General features: G+C 41.0%; 1 protein-coding gene across 1 annotated transcript in view; it reads left to right on the top strand.

Moving 5' to 3' along the window:
• The window catches only part of Ino80 (chromatin-remodeling ATPase INO80), a 196612-nt gene that overhangs the window by 151130 nt on the left and 18865 nt on the right, over window positions 1-26617 (top strand). Inside the window, exon 29 of the mRNA XM_071598816.1 lies at window positions 1009-1305. Coding sequence (XP_071454917.1) covers window positions 1009-1305 — 297 coding nt within the window. The remainder of the gene's footprint in view (window positions 1-1008; window positions 1306-26617) is intronic.

Here is a 26617-nt window from a genome sequence, read left to right as displayed (position 1 = left end):
AAATGTTTGTCTCGAAGTATATTTATTCGGGTGCTTGTTATGATTTTGTATCATGCGAGTGAAGAACGGGTGCTATAAGCTGTTCGTGGCGGCGCCTATCTGTCTTATTCTATCGCAATTTACCAATGTAATTTGGTGCCATAATAATTACCTCAGTGTCGTTAGAACATTCAGGTGACCTGTGCCTTACAGTAAGTCATATGTCTCTCCTTCCCTCTTCGAGAACCAGAGGCTCCAATACAATTGCTCTAACATGCCCTCTGAAACTTAATTAATTGCTTTATTAACATTTTATCCCATGGATGGCAGATACTTGCGGCGTTTTCCAAGTTGTAGACTCCCGAAATGAAATTAGAACGAATTCGAACTTACGACCAAGGAGAATTAAATGAGGAGAAAATTCATCGGGATTAAAGTGCGTACTTTGTCTGTTGCAAAATGAGAAATTTAGTAGCAAAACGGGAAAATTCTTTTTCGAAAAAATATTCTCTTTCGTCCCTGGATTAAAGAAAAAATGAAACAATATTGTGAGACTGGTTAAAAGAATATTATTATTATTAGGCATCTACCTGTGGAGGTAGGTTTTTGGATGGACACAGCTCCTAAATAAATATTTTGTGACTTCTAGCAAAACACAACATCCTACTCTACATCAGGTCCCTCTTCATCTCTGAGTACTTTCTTCTTCCCTTCATCCCGTCCAACATCCCTATCCTGTTCCTTCCCTTTCCTCGTTTGCCTAACATTCTCCCCTCTATCACATATTTAAAAAAATAATAGGCACATATTTCTGGACCTACTTTCTTGATAATTTTTCCATATCTATAATTTTATAAATTTGTTTTCCAACCCTAATGAGAAGGGAATAGTTTATCTTTGCTCTCGGACGTTCATTTTAATTTCATCGTGCACTGTTTGAGCTAGGTTTTGGATGAACACCGATTGAACAAATCCGTGCTTCTTTGCCTCTTTTCCTAATCTGTCTCCGCATTGTCAATTACCTTGCAGACGGTGAACTGGTGCTGAAGCCGCGCCGAGGGGGCAAGCGGGGTCGGCCCCGGGGTGGAGGCGGAGGGCCCGGGAGCCGGGGCGGCCGAGGGAGCCGGAGCACCATCCGCGGGCGAGGCAGGGGCGGATCGGAAAGCCTCCTCATGGGTGAGGCCCCTCTCTCGCCCTCGGGGTCATCCGGGGGCTCTCCGGGGTCTCCCAGGATACCGAAGACGCACTCGCACCGACCGCGGGGTGGCAAGACGACGCCTGGAACCACGAAAGCTGCGGCCATCTCAATGGGATCACACGGGAATGGTATGTATTTGATTTTGTCCTTTTGCTTGCTCGGCGTAGAGTATTTGCTTGCGCATGGCGTGAGGTCTTGGAGTATGGAATGTAACAAATTCGGATGCGTCCATTAATGTGCAGCTCAATTTTTTAGCTATATTTTTTTCATTACCTCGGTGGCAAAGCATAACTCATGGCTCATTGCCGTCGAACCAAAAATATTACCTGTCTGCTACTTCGCCGCAGGGAGAAGCTTGCGTAATGGAACGGCTGAAAGATTGTGCGCTTAATGCTTTCACTCTGCGTTCTGCATTTTGAGCGCTAAAATATATTTTTTACCGTGCGTTGTATCGCGCTGTTGGTTGATTATTTCCTTCTTCCGGTTAGTAAAAGTAAGCGTCAGCTTCAAACCCTCTTTCTACGAAAGAGTTGCGTAATTAGTGTACAATTCCTCATAATATGAAAAGTACGATGCTTGTTGGCGGATTGTTTTCTGACGACCCCACCCGCCATTATTTCTGTACATAAAGCCGATGTATTGAATTGAAAGTTGGTTGTTTAGCTGTAAATGTTTCGCTTTATCAGAAATGTTCGCACCCATTGAATGTGTGACTTATAGCCCATTAATTTTCATTTTTATTGCCTAGTCGTTTTGTTGCAATGTGAAAAAATGCTTACCACTGAATGCACATTTTGGTCCCACTAGTTAATACTTCATTCATCTGTGTATTATTTGAAACATGTCGTTCTTTCTGCGGAGGTCAAGGGAGACGCAGCACCTATTGTTCATCCGTTGCCTTACTTAACGAAGAAAATGCGATACTCTGCTTCGGCACATCCGCGAAATTTGCTTCGGCACCAGCTCTCAGCCTAAACTAAGAAAGCTATGCTCAACATCAATAATCACTAATGGCTCTCTAATGCCTGGTGATCTAACACACCCTGCCACTCATCCTCGTGACGGATTTTAATATTCGATATAGATCTACATATGTGTTATGCACGCGACTGGGTCACGTGGAAACGTTAGCACCTTGGGTGCTCTATAGTCGATGTGAGGTGCCGGTAGTTGGGATGTCGTACTGTTTGGTTCTTCTATCGTAGTTGTTGGGCAGAGTTGGTTTTGTTGGTGTTGCGAATTTAGCGAGGGATGGAAGATAGTTTAAGATATAATTTATATTTTTTTCTAATTCTTAAAATTGCAATTTCACAAGGTTGAGCCTGATGCCATTGAATTGGTCCCTCGTGGATTTTGTCTTCCTTTATTTGTTTGCGGTTGGTCAGACATGCCGATATACTTTGGTACAATGCTAATTCCTTCGGTATTACAATGTAACTCAATTGTCTTGTCCCTTTTTGAAATTTCTAGTCACGTATGCTGTTATTTATGGCTGAATAATATTTTCTCCAGCACCTCCGTTTCCCTTTTCTTCGTTACAATTTCGCGTAAATCTAGCGGATTGCTTTGTACTATAATGCCTCAACTCTTTCTCCGATGGATCTCCAATGAAACTGGTGGTCGCATGGTCCAAACATGCCGCGGCACCTGAACGAATTATCGTATTTCTTCACTTTCCCATTGCTTTTCCCCGCAATCATTTCAAAGAGGTGTGGCTCGTTGCAGCATTCGTTATTCGCAAATACGGAGCGTATGACTATCCCAACTAACTGTAATATATTACTTATGAGTAAAGAAATATAAAGGGAGATATTTTTACGAAGAAAGCTTTTTCGCTGCCTCTCAAGCACAAACGGTTTCAGCCGTGAGCAAATTGCAGCTCACTCGCGGGAATTGCCACATTCATTGCATTGTTTTATGTCATGCCTCGCTAATTATTAAGTTTTCAGCGCAGCGGAGAAAATTTGCGACAGTACAGGGAAAACATATCGTAGTGCTCATGGCACGGCGGGTTTTTTTTCTCCCGAGTTTTATTTACAATGGACGAGCGTATGGGTATTGTCACACATCCATCACTCGCAATTCTCGTATTTCGTTCCCCGACGAAGGAAATTAATTTCTCTTTTTGTCGCTTTTTGCACCGCGACGTCGCGGAGTTGTCCTGACCCCTTAATTACGTCAGCGCCGGCGGGGTTCGCTTAGCGTGCCGGAATTCATAATACCCGAGGGTGAACGGGGAGAGGAAGGGGAGGGGAAGAAGCATTGTGCCACTTTTTAATGCCGCATCGACGAGCATGGACTTGTTTTCGCAGTAACACACGAGCCCAGGTACAATAAAAGATCGGATCATGGTAATTAATGTGGTAGATATTAGTTCAAGGTTAAGTTAATTGTAGTTATACCTTGAAATTTTGATTGCCAGTTCCTTTTCAGTTTCATTTGGAATCTACAACTATATGGAGCATTCATATGGAATTTGGAACACAATTGAGGATATACAGGGATCACTATAAACGTAATGCGCATTCCCTGGGAAAAATAGATTTATTTGATTTACGTACTTGTACAAATGCTTGATAATTCCTCGAAATACTCTCCCCCTGCATCAATAATACACTTTCGGAGACGTGTCTGCCACGCCCCTGAAGGCACCCTGGAACTCCTCGACGGGAATATCTCTCAAGAACGTTGTAACATGCTTTTGGATGTTTTCCACGGCCTCTCAATGCTATCCTTTCTGCGCTCTCTTCAGTCGGGGGAACAAAAAAAAGTCACACGGAGCCAAGTCGGGACTGTAAAGGGGCCGGGGTACCACCGGAATGGTTCTTCGGGCCAGGAAGTGGGTAACGATGAAGGACGTGTGGCTGGGCGCTCCATCACGCCGTGTTACAAGGTCGAAAAACACTGTACGCGGAGGCACGTATTTCCGCTCAGACTGCTCGAAGCAAACTGGTGACCGGCTGCGCTGAAAGGGCAGACCTCCCACCTCATTTCCCGACCGCTTTTACCGCGCTGCACTGGATAGTCGCGGCACAATAAAGTCATGCGCTTTACTTTCATAACGAACCATGTATTTACCGATAATAATTATTTTCCCATGCCATCGTGTATCATAGTATCAGTTAAATGTTTGTATCAACTTTTGCTACATCTACGGCTACATACTACCCCGCAAGCCGCCGCAAGGGCGTGTGGAGGGGGCTGTTAGGTCACCACCCTTAAAATATGACAAAATGCAAACCATATGCAAAAATTACAACACGGAAAACTATACCCACAACGGCGCACGCACTCATGTAAAAATCCCTTCATCCAACACTCATGCAAACACATGTACCGTAAACCAACAAACAACTGCACCCCAGGATGCAGCACGAAAGCAATCCAACAACACCCAAGCCAGGACACAAAAAGCAAGAATGCGAAACTCCACCACCACATGAACATGCAACACAAAATGCTCTCCCCACCGAGAAGACAGTGAAAGGCAGGGATTGCGACCCAACGTTGCAGGTGCTAACCACCTATGATCCCACCGAAAACTTCTTTTAATATATACACTCAGAAATTACGCCTTAAAGTGTCCGTTTGGTAAAATACGCACTGTCCTCTCTCAGTTATCAAGCACAGCAATATAATTTTCCGTGAATGTGTCGCTGTATCTGCTATTTCACCGAGTGGAAAAACTAGTCGTTTAAATGCAGAGAGCTTATAGCATTTATAAGTGAACTGAAATGATATTACACGCGACAACCCTTTCTTTACTGTTGTTTAATTGCTTTCAAACCCTGGGGTGCTACCCCCTCCGATCCCCGTGTACGAAGTAACTCCCCAATCGAACCAATTCACTCCCCACCAACCAACCAACCCCAAAAAATCGGATGTACTCGTGTTACACGTATCACACTTAAAGGCCTTGTCTTGTTTTACTTCGTCCCGCCCGCGGGATATATTTAATGGCGTAGTTTGCGTTCTCAAGTACTTTCCACCGTGTGCACCCCTGCGCCAACACATCGTAGAGAATGTGATTGGTCCGACATATGTCTGTAGGCTTCTTTGAAAGTAGGTGATAAATAGATGTATAATAAATTATTTTAGTATATTGGAGTGAAAAGTATAATAATTGCGAATAATGTCTTTCGTCATCGTATAATGAATCTCAATATATTGACTAATAAAATTTGGCCAATATAGAATTGTTTGCCTTTGTTTATTCCTATTTTATTCATTTAGCTAAACACTGACACTTAACTCTTGTTGAAGCCTTATGAGGTGAAGCAAACTCATATTACTATCATTTCACTTCTTGGATGCCATCTGGTTAGACTCTGTTGTTAACTATTTCATGCTAGACAGAATTTCAGGCAGCATGTGCTAAAAAGCGCTCCCATGATGCGGCATGCCAATTATTCTTCCTTATTTTGCGAACTTAGTACTCTCGGTGAAGATTTCCTTCGATATTTAGTGCTGCTTGCACAATTGTGCGATACGTCTTTCATTTCGTATTTTCACGCCTTTTCACCGCACTGCATTTATGCAAAATCTCCCCCATCGGTAGCCGTTTTTGTAACTTTTGCACAATTGCTTTTTTGGTTTTAGTAATCATGACTATCCCCTCTTCAGTATTCTGTGACGTGGCAATATGGAGGAATAACTTTTGGTTGTTGTGGTTACCAACCCACGGTCTAGACGGCCGTGTTGTAATCGTAATTTCAATGGCTTCGTAATCACTCCCTCCCCTCTTTGTCTTCGGCTCGGAACGAGCACGAAATCTGAATTTAAAAAAAATAGAAATATGGTGAGTTTTCAAGTTGGGGGAGACCCCACACTTTAATAAGCATTTTGTAGGATAAAAAAAAGAACATATTTCCTTTTTAATGCGGCAAATGAGGGTTTTGATTCAATAATAGGGTGGGTGGATTGCTTTCTCGCAGCAGCCGTTTCCATATTTTCCTTCCCCGGGCGGCAGTTTCGTTTATGAAACCCTTTTGCCACCCAAATGGCATTCGCCCCCATGCGAGTCATTATCCCCACACCAACGTTACCAAGTCCCACCCGCATCCTTATTCAAGACTATAACCAAGCCCTTCTCCTTTTTTTTTATCTCTCTCTGACCGTTGCCTGCTGCAGTCCACCCCCATCCGCGCGTTCTCTTGGGCGGCGGCGGTTCTCGCTGCGTGGCCCTGGCTTGCACCGGTGCGTGGGGGAAACGAAAGAGGCCCTTCCAAACGCTTGGGTCCGGATCAATCCGCTCTCTACCCGCCATTCTGAACGTCTTCTAGATTTTTTAAAAACGTGCTGGACATTGGGACGCGCAAGTGAAGTGCTTGTCAGTTGTTGCACCGCTGCATTCAACCACCTAGTGTGGTGATCGTAATTATGAAATTATGATTTACCTTCCGTCGGGAGACTTATTTGAAATGCACAATTTTGCTTTACAATAATAAATAAATAAATATATATACATTTGTATATATGTATATATATATATATATGTATATATATGTATATATATATACATATATATGTATATATATATGTATGTATGTATATATATATATATATATATATATATATATATATATATATATATGTATATGTATATATATATATATGTATATATATATATATATGTATATGTATATATATATATATATATATATATATATATATATGTATATGTATATATATATATATGTATATGTATATATATATATATGTATATGTATATATATATATATAATGTATAATGCATAATGCATAGCGCATAGTATTACGAAGCACCTTTGCGTGATTTGTGGTAATTAAATGGGGTGCTATCCCACACTTGACGGTGTCCGCGAACCCTCATAGCAATCGGCAGTCAACTTCGTCGCTGAAGGGCGCTGAAGGGATGAGAATATGCGAAGAAAATGGAATAATCAAGTGTGGTCTGAACCTTCCGTCGAGTAACATAATTTGTTCTGATGCCTGCGAATGTCTGTGATAAATTTCCATTTGGCGTATGTACGTTAAATGGAAAATTGAATAACCGATGAGAAAATCTGTTGCTTTCTTCGCAATGTATGCAGTCTTTTGCCTAGTAATTCTACCGATTTTTTAAATTGTTGAGAGGTCGCCGACAGTTATTCTCTGCTCCCTTATCGTTCGTGGGAAAAATGACCTCTTAAAATTTATCTGTGCTACGCTTAATCTCTCTAATCTCACTGACATGATCTCTCCTACCTTAGTACGTTGGTACTAATAATATATTCTCAACATCATCGCTAAAGAGAGCTGCTTTCAATTAATACCAGGGGGTTTTGACTCTTATCATTTAACCTTCCCTCCATGATTGATTCCCAACCCAGTTCTACCAATAATTTTGATGCAATGCTCATTTTATTATAACTTTTTACGAATCTCTTTTACACAGCACGCGATATAATTCTGCAATAAATCCAACTTCACGAGGATCCCTTGTCTCTGAGAAATTTCAAAATTACTCAAATAACACTCAGGTCAATTAAAATTGTCGAAAAAGTGAGCATGGAAGTTGGAACACGTTTAAACATGCCGAATAGTTCACTGTACTAAATTCATCGCCACGATGTTGGACTACTTGTACTTGGACTCAGTACATTCCTCTCTTGTTTCCAAGCTGATGTGAAATGCATCAAAACCTTGATTGAGTCCTACGGGCGATGACTTGCGTGGTTCAGATTGCACCTCTCACCTCCTGCGAGCCTTTTCCCTATCCATAGTTAACCCTGTAGCCCTGCTCAACTTCTTATTGGCTATCTTTTTTATGTTCCCTGCCCTCCGACTTTCCACTTTAGTTAATCGACCTCAGCATTAATCAGGGACAAATAATTAAGACGTTTTCGGTCTTTTCCGTGGTTTATCAGATTCATGGCCCCCGAAAACGCCGAGGAGATACTCGCACGGCAGTAGTATATTTTATCGCATTTTCAACACATTCAGCTGTCCATCGAAAGAACTCTAATTAAGTTAACGGAAACCTATTTGTTGGTGAATTACATGTCGTGAGGGTTTTACATTCTAATACACATGCAACTAAAAAATTACATGTGAAGTGAAACGTAGTCATTTTTTGTATTCGTAGTTAATAAGCGTCGGTTTCCAAATTACGAGTATTTAAGTAACTTTTTTGTCTTACTCTTCGTGCTATATGGTGAAGTGCATAGATTTTATTTGAAAATGTTGACACTATTTGCATTAAACGTTGACAATGGCATTGTCTTTTTTCACATGCTTAAGTTACACTTATTTTAAACTGAGTGGTGCTGTTGGTGGAAAATTATTACGTGAAAACAATTTGAGAGAAATGTCTGTCATCTCGCTTGTTTACTATTCATTGAGTTATTATCATGTTTCACATTTAATTGCTCTTTATTGCGGGGCACAAAACAATGTTGATTAACCAATTTGGGGCATGCAACCAACCAAAAAGAGGAAGTGACCTGGCATTTATTTATCGGTAGGAGGCAGAGAATGGACCTAGGGATGGAAAATTTGTGTAAGGCTTGAAAGACAAATGTAGACTCTTGAGAATGAGTTGGAAAAAGGATCATTGCCAGAGTTTCCACCCTGCAAATAAGGGGGCGTTGGCTAAGGGTCAGAGAAGACCCTCAGCTGCCCTTCTCACAACAACTGACCATCAAGGGTGGATCACCCTTTGTTTTTGCTGCGAGGCATACGTGGTGTGGCCCCGGTTCCTCCCGTCCCATTCTCGTCCGCGTTAGCAGTTGGTGTCATGAGCACGCATAGATAGAAGGAGCAGGAAAAATGTGTGGACAATTGGTTGGGCCGGGGTCATTTTTGAGTAAAACGGATCAAAGGTTCAGGGAGGGTCGTTTTGACGCCCCCTGGAAGCAGGTGATGTTTCAAACGGGGTCGAAGTCTGGGCGCCGGATTCGTGTCCTGGGGCCGGGGCAGAGGAAGTATGCTTGTGCTATAATCAGTGTGTTGAAGTGATTTCGTTTTCGAGGGGAAAATGGGGCTGTGCTCTTCACCGGAAAATTAAATTCGCGGAATAAATAAAGCACTTGGAGCAAAAAAATCATTTAAAAATTCAGAATTGGAAGTTTTTATGGGTGTGCGCAGTATTTTTAAATCGAATTTTTTCTTATTCTACACAGAATATGTGTATGCGTCCTGATGTTCAATTTTTCCTTTCCAGAATTTAAACTAATAATAAAAACTCCAAGTTACGGAAATTACGTAGTTGGAATTTTATATGTTGATTTCAGATCCCTACCCTCTGCGACAATTTAGTGTGCACTGCTAATTCTGTGGGTTTTCGAACTGAATCGTTGAGGATATCAATAAAAATAGTCATTTTTGTGATAACTTTTTAAGGGCGCCTTCATCATCTTATTAGTACACTTCTATTCTATCTAATGTTTTATTAAATTTGCGAAGAGTAAACATTATAGATTTTCCATTAGATGATTTTTTCGCTTTCTTTTTCAACTTCTCATTCTTAAATCAGGAGAGCTACATGAACTCCGTTGTGTACTGATTCATATCCCCCTCATCTGGCATTATTCTCCGTTCCGTTCATGGTTTTCATTCGGGCAAGTTTTCTCGTGGGAACTCGTCGGTAAGCAGAATGGAAGGTGGTGCACTGCGGTGCGGGGCGATGTGGTGGAATAGTTTCCGAGGCGTAAGTAGTTTTTCGTGGCCTACTCGTTCCTTGATAAGTGCTTTTTTCCATGGTGTTGCGTCATCGTGCTTCACGATCGATTACTTCCACGATTGGTCTCACCTCGTGGCTTTGGAGACTGTGGCTGCCCAAGGGAGGCCAAAGCTCCAAAGCCGCCTCTGATCAGAATTACGAAACCAGAGCGAAACGCTTCCTTCCTAAGGGGACTCGTAATGCATTTTCAGGGGAACCGTATTGACGATTTATCAGGTGCGGTGTCCCCCAGGGGATTAAAACGGGTAGAAACTCCTTCACCACGCCACACTAATTAACCATGGGTTGCGATTGGTTTTCTTGTTTTTATAAGTATATTATTACATTGAGTCGCCGATTAATTGGTCAGTTAATTTTGTAATCGATGTTTTTTTAAAGTAATGGTAGTGTTGTCCTAATGCTTTGAAAAATTGTATCTGTTTTGACTTCGAACGGCAGGTTCTGAAATTAAAAAAAAACGTGCAATTTTTTCTGAGAAATCTATCGATGCCCTGTGTATGTGTTTCATTAGTCGGAAGTGGATTTATTTCAATCAAAACTGGAAGTATTTAGTTAAGTGGAACTACGGTCGGTATTCCATAGGAACATTCACGTCAATCACCGAAACTAATTTATTGGCCTGTATTTTATTTGAGGCGATAATACACTTCGTATTGCTTGGCAAAGTTGCTATAATTTCATTTTAAATTCTCCTTTCACATTGCGATGCCCACCGAAACTTAATATAATTCTCATCTGTCCTTAGACACGTATACTATTGATGGAACAGCGCCTTTACTTGTTCAGAAACTTCCCATGCGTATTCATCATCAGAAGTGTCGCCTAGATTCATGGGAATATAAGCTATGAGCACGACCTGTCTTCCTTTTGCGATGCTGGTGTATATTTTTTCCTTCTTCGCTCCCGCGCTCTGCATTCACTCAAAGGGAACTGACTTGTCCGAGATCGCAATTCTTTCCCTTTCGGTATGCTCGCGATTCAGATTGCGACCTTGGCATGACATTCGGGGCTCTGAAGTGAGTGGAAGGGGACATTGACCTGATTGCACAGTTGAGTGATAAATGACTTTCCTCCCGCCATTGGCCGCGCTGTGACGCGGTTATTGTCGGAAGGGTCGTTTTTTCACTCTTATAAAATATTGGCCATAGCGGCGGGACAGCCGCCCGTGGACAGGCCTCCCAAGGCGTGATTCAAGAGAGGGACGGACATCCTTGATTGGTTTACTGAGGTTTGGGACTCTCTGTCATTGATTTTGAACGTGTCTTTCCGTGAAGACAAATTATCGCCTATCAATTTGGATGTCCGACGCGGTCTTTTAATCGATGCTGAAAATTAATGGTTCCTCGCCTGTCTAAGACGGCGATCCCGCTTCCGCAACGTTCCCCCGCTAGCGGCGACATCGACGCCGCCGCTAGCGGGGAGGTATTGCGACATCAGGTTGTAATGGCGCAACTGCGGGGAGTTGGTAATTTGTTTCAACGAGTGCCCAAAAGGAAGCAGGCGACAAATTCTAATACCACAAGCGTGAGGGTATTTAACCTTGGTTTTGTGGCAGTCACAGGGCGAGGAAAAAGTAATCCCAACCTTTTTATTTCGTCCTATCGGTCTGACGTGTTGATTCAGTGCGAGTATCAGGTGCCTAGATCATAGAGAATTACCTTAAAGTCGAGTGGTCCACATACGTGTGTATGCGTCGTTAAGTGTCGGAGACGTCTTGAGCCTTTATTTGCTAGACTAGCTCACATCATGACATTCTAAGTGACCCAACCACACCTGTTTTCTTGCATCATCAGTCAGATATTTTTTGTCTTAAACTTTCTTTTACATTTGGCAGTTCTTGCCGTTTTTCACTTTGGACTTTTTTCAATCCTTCATTTTCTAATTTCGTTTACGGTAAAAATCCCAGGATTCGAGGATTTCCATAAACGAAATTTTAAAATGCATCGCATCGTTTCATGTGTACTTAAGTACGTACCATCCCTTTAACTGAACAAAATTAATCACGGTTCATCCATACAATGATTTTTGCGGTGTTTGGACGACCCATTATGCTAATAAAATATTTCATATGCGTAGATAACAAATCCAGGCAATTAAGCTTGACTGAAATATAACGTATCGAAGAAATTCTAGGAGCAGAGGAAGACTAAGAAGAGATAGTTCAGAGGAATCAACGTGATATTTAATTATAGGAAATTATGAAGGATTGAAGAGTCTTAGGTAGGATGAATAAATAGAAAAACAACTGAATTGATAACAGCTGATGATGATTGAACTCGTGAGAAATGAAATTCACAGTACGGGCTTTCTACTCCCCGCGAGCGCCGCTTGCTTAATAATTAACGCTGGTAACTCCGTAGCCTTGAATTTTAGCCTGTTAGCCAATGGAGGAGTTTTATATATAATAATTGTTTTTAATTTTTAAAAAAATGCTTTTGCTTTTGGCATTCCCATGAAATTAGAGAGAAAACTTTAATTTAGCCAGGGGTATGCTGTAATGGAAATAAGGGTGAAGGAAGAAATCTCGGTAGTAAGGCTCAAAAAAATTAATTTTTTAAAAGATGTCTACGGCCGTGTGGCACGTGTTCAAAGGCCGCCATTTGCGATGGTCTTTAAAAGCCAGCTCGTTATGGGCAAAAGCGTGTGTTTTTACTCGTCAGTCCCCCTTCCGGCTCAGAGCTTAAAATATTCGCCAGTCCAAACAACCACGTCCTTCCTCCAGGGTACCGTTGTAGCTTTATCATTTTCCCGTTCTTTCGCTTCCCTTGTTTTACAGTCCTCTGATGAGCGTAAAGCCATCGGCTTCTTTAGGGTCTCCTCGTATAGGGGAGGAGGGAGCCTGAGAACCCCATCTGCTTTCTCAGGCGAGGAAGTCCCAATTCGGAAAAAAGAGGAAAAAAAAGAACGGCGGGGGAGAGATGGGGAGGAAGGCCCATTGGTTTTTTAGGGGGGCGTGCTGAAGCAGCTGGACTGATTTTTTCCGGACGTGCCTTCGCCGGGCATCGCAATTTCCGGATTCTCCGTCGTTACCCTGGGCAGAGGTTCGCCCCTGATTGGTCCGGCAGATGTCTCTCTCCCACCGCCCTCAGTTTTGTTTTTGGTATTCTTTGGCTCCGGCTGGAGATGCAGCCTACCGACGGTCCCTATTGTTGTTCTGAATGATTTAGTGGTCAGTGCCTGACCCAATTCCTAGCGTGGGGCACAGTCATTATGCGATTTAGTTACCGGCGCGGATTGTGGTTGGCAATTACCCTTTGCCATTGGAGGATTTAACAGTCCCTTGGCGCTCCAGCGCTCCAGCTTTTCCAAGAGTTATTATGGTCGTACAATTTCATTGGTACCCAAACTGGAATTGCTCGAGTTTATTTTATGTTTACCAATATTTTCCACCAAGGTGGATTTTACGTCTCGCCGTCTGTGACTCTTAAATATCGTTTTAAGAATAGTTGAGAGGACTGAGATTAGATTCATGTGCTCCTTCAGCTTGATTATTATGTCATGCAGTTTAAAAAAATATTCTGGTGGACAATCGGTTCAAATTAGTGTATTAGGTGAATGTGTAAGTATCAGTAACAACTATGTTAATTTCTGAGAACAGTTTTTATTAGTGGAAAGTGCAATGATGAAACTTGAAAATTTTGAGTGAAGCACATGAACTGCAGCAATTTTTAACCGAGCAAAAAATAAATTTCTAGCATCAGCTTAGCAAAGTTGTCGAACAAATGGATATAAATATAAGGATAATGGATATTATTATTAATTAATCCACTGGTTAAGGTAGGAATTGGACGGACACGACTACCAAATAAATATTTTATGGCTTCCAACAAAATACAATCAGCAAAGTACTCAAAATCAAGCCCTTTTTCATCTCTGTGTACTTCCTTCCTCCCTTCATCCCGTCCAACATTGCTATGACGTTCCTGCCCTTTCCTCGTTTGCCTACCATTCTCCCCTCTATTACAGTCTTCAACATCCCACTGCCGGTCAACACCCCCTTCATCCACTTTTCCTGCCTCCATAGGATTTCTCCCAACAAACCCCTCTCTTCGCCCACCATACCAAGTACTTCCTCATTTGTTTTCTTCTCTGTCCATTTCACCTTCTCCATTCTTCTCCACACCCACATTTCAAAAGCCTCCAGTCTACGTCTATCCTCCTGCTTAAATGACCACGTTTCCGCGCCGTACATAGCTACGCTCCATATGAAAGTTTTTACGAGTCTTTTCTTAACGTCCTTACTCAACGTCCCCGTCATCAACTCCCTCCTCCTTGTGAAAGCCTCTTTGCCTAGCGCAATTTTTCTCCCAACGTCCATACTACTTTGACCGTGTTGGTCCAAAACACTTCCGAGATACTTAAACTGTTCTACCTGCTCTAGTTTTTGCCCACTTATTTTAATGTTTAGCTTAGCCTTTTTCTTTCTAGAAAATCGCATAACCTTTGTTTTATTAATATTGATTCTCATCCCATATCTGTCGCACTGAATTTCCACTTCACTCAGCAATGCTTGCAAACCCTTGGCTGACCCTTGGCTTGGGTTCCGTTCCCTCCAATCTATTCATATTTTCTGCAATATACTCATTAGTTTTTCCCAATTAACTCTATCAAACGCTTTTTCGAAATCTACGAAACAGGCAAATACCTCCTGGTTGTATTCTACATTCCTCTCGATTAATAATCTCATTACTGCAATGGCATCACGCGTACCTCTCCGCTTTCTAAACCCAAACTGGTCATCCCCTAAGTAATCATTCACCCTACTCTCCGTCCTTTTGTTTATGATCTTTAGAACAACTTTGGCGGCGTGGGATATCAAACTTATTGCCCTGTAGTCCTCACATCATGTAACCTTTACCTTTTTCGGAATAGGAACTAAAACTGATCTCATAAAGTCTTCCGGCCAGATTCCTTCCTCATAAATACAGGAACTACGAATCAGCCCATATAGCCTCTTCCTCCCATATTTTCCCTAACATTTCAATAGTTCCGCGGGAATGTTATCCACCCCCACGGCCTTATTTAGTTTCATCTCCCTTAATACCCTTTCTATCTCTTCGTCTAGTATGCCTGGACCTAAGCTGTCTTCCTCTGCGTCTAACTTTGTTGGTCGAAGTTCTTTACTAAACAGTTCTTCTAAAAAGTCATTTCATCTCTCTTGGATCTTTCCTGTGTCAACTGTTACCTTACCCGCCTTATAGCTGTTAGCATGGATCTTCCTTTCTTACTTCCCGATAGCGATTTAACTTTGCTGTACAGCGCACCGATTTCACCCTTCCTCTGCAGACTTTCCATATCTATATATATATATATATATATATATATATATATATATATATATATATATATATATATATATATATATATATGTATATACATATATATGTGTATATGTATGCATGTAAATATATGTGTGTGTATATATATATAAATATAAATAAATAAATAAATAAATATATATATATATATATATATATATATATATATATATATATATATATATATATATGTATCCATGATATAGAAACACACGAGCAGTATAATATTTGTAGGGCACAATAGAACTCAAATAAGATAATAACACTTAAAAGTGTCCTTTTTACTGTTACTTCTCCGAGGTCTTCATGTAAGGTCTTACTTGAAGAAGAAAATGGCACATTAGGTATTTAATACTGGGTACAACTGGTGTCACAAGCCAAATAAAGAAATGCAAATTAGCTTAGGTGTAGTGGAAAAATAGTTCTGGGACGATTTTCAAATGATTTTGGGCTTTAGTATTCTGATTGTTCTTTTCATCATTCTGAATGGCGCTTTTGAATTTTTGCATACTCTATGAACTGTCATGAATTACACTCAGCTGTTTGCCTGAATTGTTCAGTTGTTCAGTAAGACGTTTTCAGTATTATTCGTACATGTGGAGAGTCCTATGACCGAAGTCGGGACTATTCACAGGTCAAAAGGGGAGTGGTGGCCCTGCGTGCAACTGCAAACGGAATGGAAATTTGATTCGCAGCACATTTTATTCGTTTCGAATACTGTAATCGGTGAAACGAGTTGGAAATAGTACTTTTTTAAAGGCCTGTTGAATTTAAAAGAGGCTCCACTCTAAATCGTTTTTGGCTGAAACAGGATGAATAAATATTTTTGGAGAAGCAATGAGTCTTAAAATAATAGGAAGAGTACTTCCTTCAGAATTAAAATGAAGAGGATGAATTTTCGGATAGGGTGCTTACTCATGAACATTAAGTGTGTACAGCTCAGCGTGGAAGAATTAGAAAAAACAATCAAGAGTATATGAAATAAAGAGCAAGGCCCCTGTGGGGGAGGGAACGGCATCTGTATCAAAGAACTACAAGCTGGAGGCTAGGGAAACGTCACCCGAATGCACAAGCTAATTCAACGAATCGTGGAAAAGGAGAATTGCCGAATGATATGATGCCAGCAACATTTGGCAGAGAAGGCTAAAAACATACCAAAAGGCAATGTTAGAAGGCCAACCAGCGGGTTTAAGAAAGGGCGGTGTACAACAGACCAGATACACATCTTCCGAGAAGCCGTATGAAAATACTGATAATTCAACAAAGAATTCTTTTGCGAGTATGTGGAGTTTAGCGAAGCGTATGGCAGTGCCGACAGGGGAAAAATGGAGAGATATGCTTTAACCAAAATGACAAATCCGTAAGACAAGCAGAATGAAGAGTAACGGATTCCAGGGTCACGGTCAAATTTGCAAATGAGTAGTCTTCCTTTCTTTTGAAGTAAAAACTGAAGTAAGACGAATAAATCGCTTCTTTCAATAATTTAAAACTCTTCTCTAGAAGGAGCGCTGAAGTAAGTGAGGATAGCAGACTTTTTCATGGAAACTAAACAAACAATAACAGTTCCTGGCTTTGTAGATGAGTTGGTAATATTGGCAGAAACCAAAGAAGAACGAAAAGAATCGGCGAAAAACATTGAGAAAAACATCCGTGAGTAGGCTTAAAAATCAAATAGCAAAAACAATATTACATGCGTTAGGGAATCAAAAATGACGAACACGAGGCGCTCATTGCTTTGAGAAGGATGAGATGGGCGCGCCACGTGATTGCAGGTGAAGTTAGCACATGAGCCCGTTGTGCATCACTGACGAAGACCGAAATAAATGCAGACAGGCTGTTGGTGAGGGTAAATGCAACGCAGGGGATAAATGACCATGGTCGGTGAGTTGGAATAGATACTCAAGAACTGCCTAATGTTTCATCAATGGCTTCATTTTTGACGATATCGTAGGACAGTTATATTTCTTGTAAAATTGAAACTTAACTCATTATTGTATTGAGTAACATGCCTTTTGGCTAATCCTAATGTCTGTTCCATCCCATCTGACATAAGAAAATTACATCGCTCTGTCAAGTCTGCTATCTACAGTTCTAAAGTAAAACGCAACCTGAGGAGGAAGCGACCTGAGAGAGAATCTTATCCCTTGCGGTATTCCCAAATTTCCATTCAGCGTTGGTTCTCCGATTACGGGTTAGCTAACATTTCATGCGTGGAAGTAAAGTCACTGAGATGGCACTTCGCTATTCTGCGATTTTCCGTCCTAATAATTACATGGCTTCACATTTCCATAGTAGCATTCTTTGCATGTTTGAATAAATCACGGAATGAATTGGGTCTCTATTATAACTTCTCTTGATTTATTTTTTCGCCTCGTTAAGGATTTGATTCTCGTAAATGGGTGATGAGCTGAATTCTTATCTATTCTTTGTAAGGAAGTCGCTCTAAATGTAATCATACCAGGAACAAGATATTATAATTATGCATTTTAATTCCATTATCTAACATTTGAGTCGCAGTTACGGAGAGTGTTGAGATACTAAAAGCCTTAATGTGATATTATAACGTACTTTCCTCAACTAATGAGTCTTGGTCCCAATTAAAATTGTAGGTAATCAAAGTGCCGCTTGTGTGGGGAAAATTAATGGGAGTCCCAGTATAGCACCAAGGGCGCCCTTTTGCTGGTGCGCCCAGTCCTACTCCTGAAGCAGAAGTTATTAACTATTGAAATGGAAAAATATTGCTAGTTAATTTACATTTTCATTGTTATTATGAAGTGCCATCGCTCTGTAGACCCAGTACTACGATCCTGTGAAATCAGATCAAATCTAAATTTAAAAATAACAAAAAAAAGTAAAAGTTTCTGGCGCCACTTGGTGGAAATTCTTCATATTGACCTTAAAATTAAACCGCTTGGCTTTTCCACATAAAAGACTTTTATTTACGACCTAGGTTTCGCTATGGTGTAACATCATCAGGTCTAACAAAAATAACATGTTCAAACTGAAGGAAAATTTATATTTGTCAAATAAATGAATAGAAATGATTAATTTGCTGATTTTTGAAATGTAATTTGAATACATTCAATAGATTCAGCCGAGGTGTAGTGGACGTTCGTCGTAGTGAGGAAAAAAATATGTACTCTTCCGCAGCTTTATTGGTAACGCACAACGCGTTTCAGTTCATAGAACCGTCGTCTTTAGGTGCCAGATGCAGGTAATTTTAATCCTGCTCAAACTACGCAAACCTTACATGAAGAATTTATTCGTGTCAAAATAAAGTCGTTTTTCATTTCACAATAAATGTACTCGCTCTAAGTCATCGTTTCTAATTCACTCTTGCTGAAGTGCCCGGGAATATTTTTAGAAGCTCTTGTCTCAAACGTTGTATTACTCGTTTAGTCGCATTCGTCTCATATCTTTTAATGATACCCTGAGCGCTGTCTTGAATATCCGACGGCCAAATTCGCAGCATTTTCACATTTCCTCAACGGAGGAATCCAATTTCCGTTGTGAGTTTTTCCAGATGCATGGTTATGGGAAGTTAAAACGACCCAGTTGGGATGGGGAGGAGTGTTTAATGGGAGTAGGAAAGGGGAGGGCTGGCGGGTGAAGAGGAAGGGAATAAATTCTCGAGAAATGGCCAGTGACGGCTAGGGAGGGTTGTGGAAAATAGTACGTGGTGGAATTTCATAGGGATTCGCTTTCGCGAGCGGCGGAATGGAGGGTTCCGCAGAGAGAAATGCCTTAGCAAAAGTGGAGTCGGACGTAAAATTACGGAAAGTAGTTACGCAATTAGCATTCTGATTTTGGTGTCCGTAGTGATAACAGGGATTATTCTATTAGAGTGAACTTTTTAATAACACTTGGTCAGAAAATTTAAGAATTGCTTCTGGAAAATCTTGTCATTCTGGGATATGCACCGAAATGCCCATTTTTTAAAAGCTACATCCTCTAACATCATAATTTTAAATTCTTTTTTCTCATCCATTACTAAAAAAGAAAGAAAGACTCGTACTTTTCCACAGATTTTATTATACGGTACAACGCGTTTCACCGACTTGCGGCATCATCAGGTACAAATTTGCAAAACAGACAGAGCAAGCATATAGTATACCCTCAGGACAGAGTGGGGGCGGGGAGGGTTGGGAGGATTTGAGAGGGGTGGGGGCTCGCAGGTGCGTTGATGGATTGTTTTGACCATTTCCAGGCTAATTTCTCGGAGAGGAGTGGAGAGGGGTATGGGAATAATTGCTCATTACAAAGTGTCATGTTGGGGTTCACCAAGTGCCTTCTAATCTCTAATTGCTCGAGAGCGTCCATTTTTAATCCTTTTGGGAGTGTGTGTAATATCTCTGGGACAAAGTCACTGCTGTGGTCGAATTCTAGTAAATGCTTGGCGAAGAGAGAGTTGTTAGTCTGATTTTTGTGACACCTTGCGTGTTCCTTGACTCGTAACTTGATATTCCTGCCGGTCTGACCGACATAAACGCTGTTGCAATCCTCGCATTTCAGTTTATAAATGCCTGATTTGAGAAGGCTATCCTGGGTGTCTTTTCCATTGGCTAGAAGTTTGGAGAGGGTTATGGGTGGGTAGAAGGCTGCTTTGAGAGAGGTGGGTAGGCAGTTGGAAATCCTATATGAAAGATCTCCCAGAAACGGGATCGAGCACCACTTAAAATCTTTAGATACTGCGGGCTGTGATACGAAAATGCTTTTTATGGCCATTGCTTTTTGTTTTTTCCGTACTAATGTGTCAACTAGTTTGGGGTTGAAACCATTGTTGGTAGCTATATTGGTGATATTCACGAGTTCAATTTTGAAGTTTTTGGGGGAAAGGGGGATGTGTAGGAGGCGGTGGATCATGGAGTGGAGGGCTGCGTGTTTGTGAGAAAAGTGGTGTGCGGAATCATTAGAAATTATATGGTCTGTATATGTGGGTTTCCTATAAATTGCAAATTCGTGTCTATTATCCCTAATTGTGATTGTCAAGTCAAGGAAGTTGATGGTGCCGTTGACGTCTTTTTCCATGGAGAAGGAGATATTCCGATGAAGAGTGTTTAGGAAATTAAGGAAGGAGTCTAACTGTCAGTTAGTTCCAGTCCATAGGCATAGTATATCGTCAACGTAACGAAACCAATAGCCCACGTTTTTGTTATGCTGATTGTCAGCATTAAAAAGATGTTCTTCTACAGAATTGAGGAAGACTTCGGCTAGGAAGGGGGACAGTGGGGAACCCATAGCTAACCCATCCGTTTGGCTGTAAAGAGTGTGGTTGAAACTAAAATAATTCTGGTTAACTGTCATTTTGATGAGGGGGACCAATTCGTCTGAGATATTGTGGGCAATAGTGGAATCCTTGAGTAGTCTTTTTTCTCAGTTTAGATCTTTTGAAGAGTTCCAAGTGTAAACGTTTGTTATCATTGCTTATAATGTACTCCTTTCAGAGTATTTTGGCCAAATTCCCTTATGATAAGTCTCGACGACCTTGATTTTTTAACGCGTTTATATTCCTTTGTCAGATGAGGAGTGTAGGCTGCCTCTGAACTCTCACTTCGATCCTCCTGAAAGAAATGCAGAATCGGGACTGTGAAAGTTAGGAAAATTCACATGTATTGCCGTTTCATAGGAATTCCAGGAATTTTTATCAATATTGTATCCAAAACCTATCCTTGATGAGGCGCTGAAAAATCGAACTATCGTTTTTGACTATTGATTTCAATAGCGATTGGCTGGTATAATTTGACGGACACTATCCATTGGTTGAAAAAGTACGTCGGCGCAAGAGGAAAGGACATTAGTGCATTTTCACCACATCGTGACTGGAGTCAAATTAATATAGGACTGGTAACTTCTCCACTGTTGGATCTGGATGCTAATTGAAGGATTTTCAATCCGGATGGATTTTGTCAGGCAGCTGGAGTTGGTTTGCTGTGCGTGGTGTCTTCCTCTGGCAGAGGCGGGATCAAAACCTATTTTACATCCGTTACATACCCTAATTCACTTAAAGCGATTTCTCGCGGCCATTCTACTGAAACGTTTGGTTTAGTGTTTGTTTGTATAGCTGTTGCACGGTAACAACCCATTGGCTGGCTATCTGGTGGTTATCTCTATGCGTATCGTCTTTTTCTCATCTTGCGTCCCCTGCAGTCTTAGGGGAACGCCATCTCTTAGATGAGAGAACGGGGAAAGGGGCATCGCTTGGGATTAGGTGCGATGTTATGCCCCGAGTTATAATCGGTGCTGTCACTCTTACTGATACACTCATTAGAATTGTGTTTTTGCGGAATCGTTCACAACGGCGTACACGGCACATAATTTAAAATTTTGTATATAATTGAAGTGTATTTTTATTACGTTTAGCCATTTTCTTAAATTGCTGGCAACTATACCTTAACTTGAACGAAAATCCATCAACTTGTCTTGACCTCCCAAATAAAAATCCGAGGCGCAATTCAAAGTGAGACCTCCCCACTCGAAACAAACCTTCCGGATTTTTTACGCCAATTTTCTATATTTTATACATTTTTAAGGTAATGTCAGAGCGTATCACAGATATGAGTAGGTAGCTAACACCGTCAGAGCAGTGACTACCTCAAATGATTTAATGCAGTGTGCATGAAATTGCAATTGTTACTTGTCAAATGGCATAACAAGGCAGAATAAAATAATAGAAAGACTACGTTAATTAGCTGTGGCAATGGCGGTAGTACTGCAGCGATAAGATAACCTTATAATATGTGAAATAAATCAGAATCATTAGAATTAATATTTGTATAAGATGCGATAAAATCTTTCATTGATACATAAGCTGCAATGCGATTAGATTTCTGATTGAACTGTGAGTAATAGAGAGTAACTATAGGTATATTTGGAAATAACTCATCGCATCGAGTCATAAACACCTATTTTTCTACTGGTTGCAAACATTTTCATGTAGGTTCAAGAGGAAAAAGGAAAATAGCTTTATTGCGAGAAAAAACTGAACATTTTTGAGTTTTGCATTTAAATATATATGTGCGTTTACCATAACATAACCAAAGCCCGCTAATGGTGTAATGACTCCCCCAAAAAACGTTTTCACCATTCCTATTTTTTTAACGCTCGTGGAAGTAGCATTACGATTGAAAAGATAAAATCTCTACCTCGATTTAAAAAAAAATTATTGATCCAGTTTTTTATATGTTCATTGTAATATTTAAGGTGTCCCGGGAGAAGTGCCCGACGTTTTCTGATTTTGATGACTTGTAAGAATTTGTGGACTGTGGATACTCTTTAAATATTTGTTTATAGAAAATATACTCAGATATAACTTCTTAGCTTTGAAAAAAGCATCAAGAGACATTTTCATATAGTTGACTTTGTAATAATTTCGAAATTCTCAATTGCTGTGCTCATTTGATTTATTTAAATCCACAGGTGAATGGAAAAGGTACAGCATAGAGATGTAGTGCGCAATTCATTGCTCACGTCTTCTATTTTTGAAAACATTCCACCATCTTTCGTCATGACTAATTTTCTTCGGCGATACTTAGGGACGATGCTTTCGAGCGAGTGCTATGGCGAAAATCGGCGATCAACTCCCAAGCGGGAGTGCTTGAATGATTAATGTGGCATTCCTGTATTCTTTAGTTTCTCCCTAGTCGCCTTTAGTTTTGAAAAATGGTGTGATAACGCCGTAGAAACTAGGCGTTCTCTTTTCAGTCAGATTTTTAATTAGGGTATTAACCCCGTGGATGATGACCCATCATGAACACACTAACTAAGCTCTTGGGTCAATCCCTCGGATTCCTGCGAGGATCTTGGTTGATCGCATCGAAAGGGGTGGTCCCGGTTTGCGACATTGCCGTGGAGCAACGGCCGGGTGATTTATCCCGTAATCGGCTGTTTCTTTTATTTTGTTTTGAGGAATGGCGGGAGACGTTGCTTAGCAATCCCTGGAGCAGCGCACTCGGTCCTCGCGCTCGGTGTTTGACGCGTGCCCTGCTTGCGCCAGCGGCTCGTGAATCTTCTATTTTTAACGACCAAATGGGTTTCCTATACCCACGCGTCCCGATCCGACCATAATGTTACCGAGGTTTTTTTTTGCGTAATGACATATGCATAATACTGTTGAACTAAATTCAATTTGTGCCGCTGCACATCTTCTTAACCGTTTCCCAACGTATAATTTCAGTGTGTGTCGGCACCTTTGTACCTAACTTGTTTGATGCTCTTCGTATTCTTGAGAGTTTGCCAAGCCCGGGTGCGGGTCTGTGCACTGTAAATTTGTAGTTACTGCCACCAAAGCTGATATGGCAATTTATTTGTGCGAAATATCATATCTCCACGAGAACTTAGCTTGTCAACCGTAACTAAAGCATTGCGCTTGTTTTTAACGAGGCAAAATATTTTTCAGTACCTGCCCACTACATTTTTCATTGATCTGCCGTAGTACGAATACCTTATCTTTCGTTTCTCGAGCCGTGATGAGCAAGGCCGGTGCGCTTCGTGAGCACTCACGCATGTGGCAGAGTTTTTGATACCGTGGAACTCATTATTTATTTTTAGAAGCTATGGGAGAACCCATAGTATAACTGGCTTAATTTTAGTGATGAATACAGGGAAGGATTTAATCCTGTTTTAAAATCTTTGTTGTTCGTCTCGACTCCTGGCGTAATAAGGAACGAATACGCGTTTGAATTTATCAGCAAACGACTTTGTTCCATATTGCGTCGATTCGTATTGGATGGAGGGCTGAGTTTACATGTGTAGTCCAGCCTTTTCGAGCATAAATGTACGGAGTGTGGAATAATAGTAGAAAGTTATCATAATGAATATTAAAAATAAGAAATGAAAGTTTAAAATGACATTGCTTTATGGATAAAAATATGGAAAACTGGTAGCTCTCATTCAATGTATTCCTTCCCTGAAGTTGATTTCCGCAAACTCTTCCGGACTCTTATTGCCAACTTTGAATTTTTGTGCGGGACTAGGGAAATTGTTTTCTTCTAATTTCCATTGCGAAACGTTTTGAATGAAATGTAAAGTGTGCCAAGTACATATGCTTACACCGCTAACAAATTGAGGGGGTGGGCTGAATGTGGTCAATGCGGAAGTGTCGCACACTTGAACAGTGGTTGCGAGTTTGGGAAATCCTATGCACTGCGTCGGTGTTTTTTGGTGCGAGTGGGAATGGAGTCGTGGACTGCGGGCGGACAGCAATATTCGGTCATTGCGCGAGTGTGGGCGGTCTCCAGGCACACGCGTGAAGGAAGAGGGTGTGTTGAAAGTGGGAGAGGTAAGGAATGAAGTGAGCGGATTAAGAAACTCTGTCTTCAGAGATATGTACAGTTTGGTGGTCCAAGAAGAGCGGAAATAGCTATAGAGGCTCATGCATGCGCACGGTATGGGTATTTTTAAGTCAAAAGGTTTCATGGGAAGCAATCCTTTTGAAATTATTTTTTTCTTGTGATTAACGGAACGAAGAATTGCCGTGATCAAGGAGTTCCACGTCCTCGCGATTTTGAATTAACGATATCTCCCGTGTAAGTGATCTCTAAACTTTTAACTCTTGAAATTAAAAAAAAAAACGATATAACCTTTTGTAGAGAATGAACTATTGTGCCTGAAGAAACACAAAGGAATGTCCATTCGCTACACTTTTACATCGTAAAATTATTATAATTGGTGGTGATGAAATATTTTACAGAGTCTGCATGAATGGCAAATCATTGTTGGCTCTCACCTCGGACTTAGGCTGGATATTATTGGCAAGAAAAGTGCTTTTTAAAGCGTTATTGCTTAAGTAGTTTGTGTAAGTATTTTATTTAAGCTGAATTCTTGTGCGGCGGTGATGCGTTCAGATCTAAATATTTTACCATCTCAATTGAATCTACTTCACTGGGGATACGTCGCCACCTATTTTCGCGAGATGCTACCTAGGCAGGTCCATTACCTTGTAATTGGAAATCCAAATGTGACGCATCCTTCGCCTGATCATTCAAACCTCTCCAAATTTACAATTTCCCCTCGCTCCAAGGATAAAATACCTGGGAACAGAAATGCGTCCTGCCCTCGGGAAAGGATTGAGTGCATCCGAGTGGGTCAGGGGGAATGAGTGAGGGCGCAGTCGAGGAGTGAGACGGAATGGGGTTGAAAGGGCGATCCGTCCCGCGGGGAGGAGGAGTGGGGCCCCACCGGCGGAGGAGTCTGAATCGCCTCCCCTTCACGTCCCCTCTCCTCTCTTCCCGCCCCCCCTCAGCTCCTTAAAAGAGCTCTCGTGGTTTCTGTCTCGGCTTAAATATTATCCATTTCCAGCCGCTCCATATACGCCTCCTCTTTATAGCTTTCTAGTTGATTTGTTTTTAGTAGATCACCTTTACTTTCTGGTTGGTCGAGGTCAATTTGATGCTCTTCTTCTGCTCCACGGCGATTTGTCAAGCCTGACGTATTTGCTCACCTTCTTTACCGATGGGGAACATGCACCTTGCACGAATAGCTCACGTTCAACTAGTTCATATTGATACAGTTTGATGTTCTCTTTGAATGAAGACGGCTTAGACCCGGAGCAAGTTAACACAACATTCTGATGCGCGAATCCGATGATCGAAGCCGTTCGTTTAAATTGATTTTTTCTCAGTGAATGTCTCCACCGGATTCGGTGATTTTCTATGGCTGCATTTTGTATTCCAATAGTTTGGCAATTCGTTCCCAAATCATAATTTTCTAATTACGCCGCGTTTCAGGAAACTTTCTCGTGACTTGATTCTGCTTTCGAGATATTCCTCAAATTTCTTCCAACCGAGACAAAGGCGAGCAGTCCTCCAGGCGCCCGTCGTCTATGGTACTTTGGAAAAGATTGTCTAAATTGAATTTAGTAGATATATGCTCATACTTGTTCTGGCCGGCGATTACTCATTTTTCCCATGAGCCTCTTTCACTTTCCATCTTACTGCTTATGTCATTCCTACTACGCCGTCCTTATTTGAACGACTATGTGCACTTTTTTTGGTGTTTTAATGTTCCCTGGAAGATTTTCCTTTCTATAATCGCTTCTTTCTGTCTGCCCTAGCCACGTAGTCTTCTCCTATTCATTATTTTATGGCCGTTGTCCTGCTGTAAAGCAATCATTGTGCCGGCCATATATGTGCCTATGTCATTAAAATTGCTCACCTTTATGAATTGGCCATATTGTGTCATCGTGATGGTATTTTATGGAGACCAAAAATGAAAAAAATATGTTTTGGCGCTCGCCAGTTAATAAATTTTTTATCTTTTATATGCTCAACCTACTCGACTTCCATTTCCATAAAAAGTCACACCGAATAAAATAAAATTTAACTTAAGAGATTCGTTATTACCCTGTGCCGACATTTCGACAAATTGGCTCTGGAAATTTGAATAGATTCAAGCCGAGAATAGTCAAAAACTGGTTATGGATCG

Source organism: Hetaerina americana, unplaced genomic scaffold, assembly GCF_022747635.1.
Source record: "Hetaerina americana unplaced genomic scaffold, ioHetAmer1.1.p SCAF_10, whole genome shotgun sequence".
Classification (NCBI taxonomy): Eukaryota; Metazoa; Arthropoda; class Insecta; order Odonata; family Calopterygidae; genus Hetaerina; species Hetaerina americana.
Note: the sequence above shows the minus strand (reverse complement) of the source record. Positions and strands in the feature narration are given on the sequence as shown.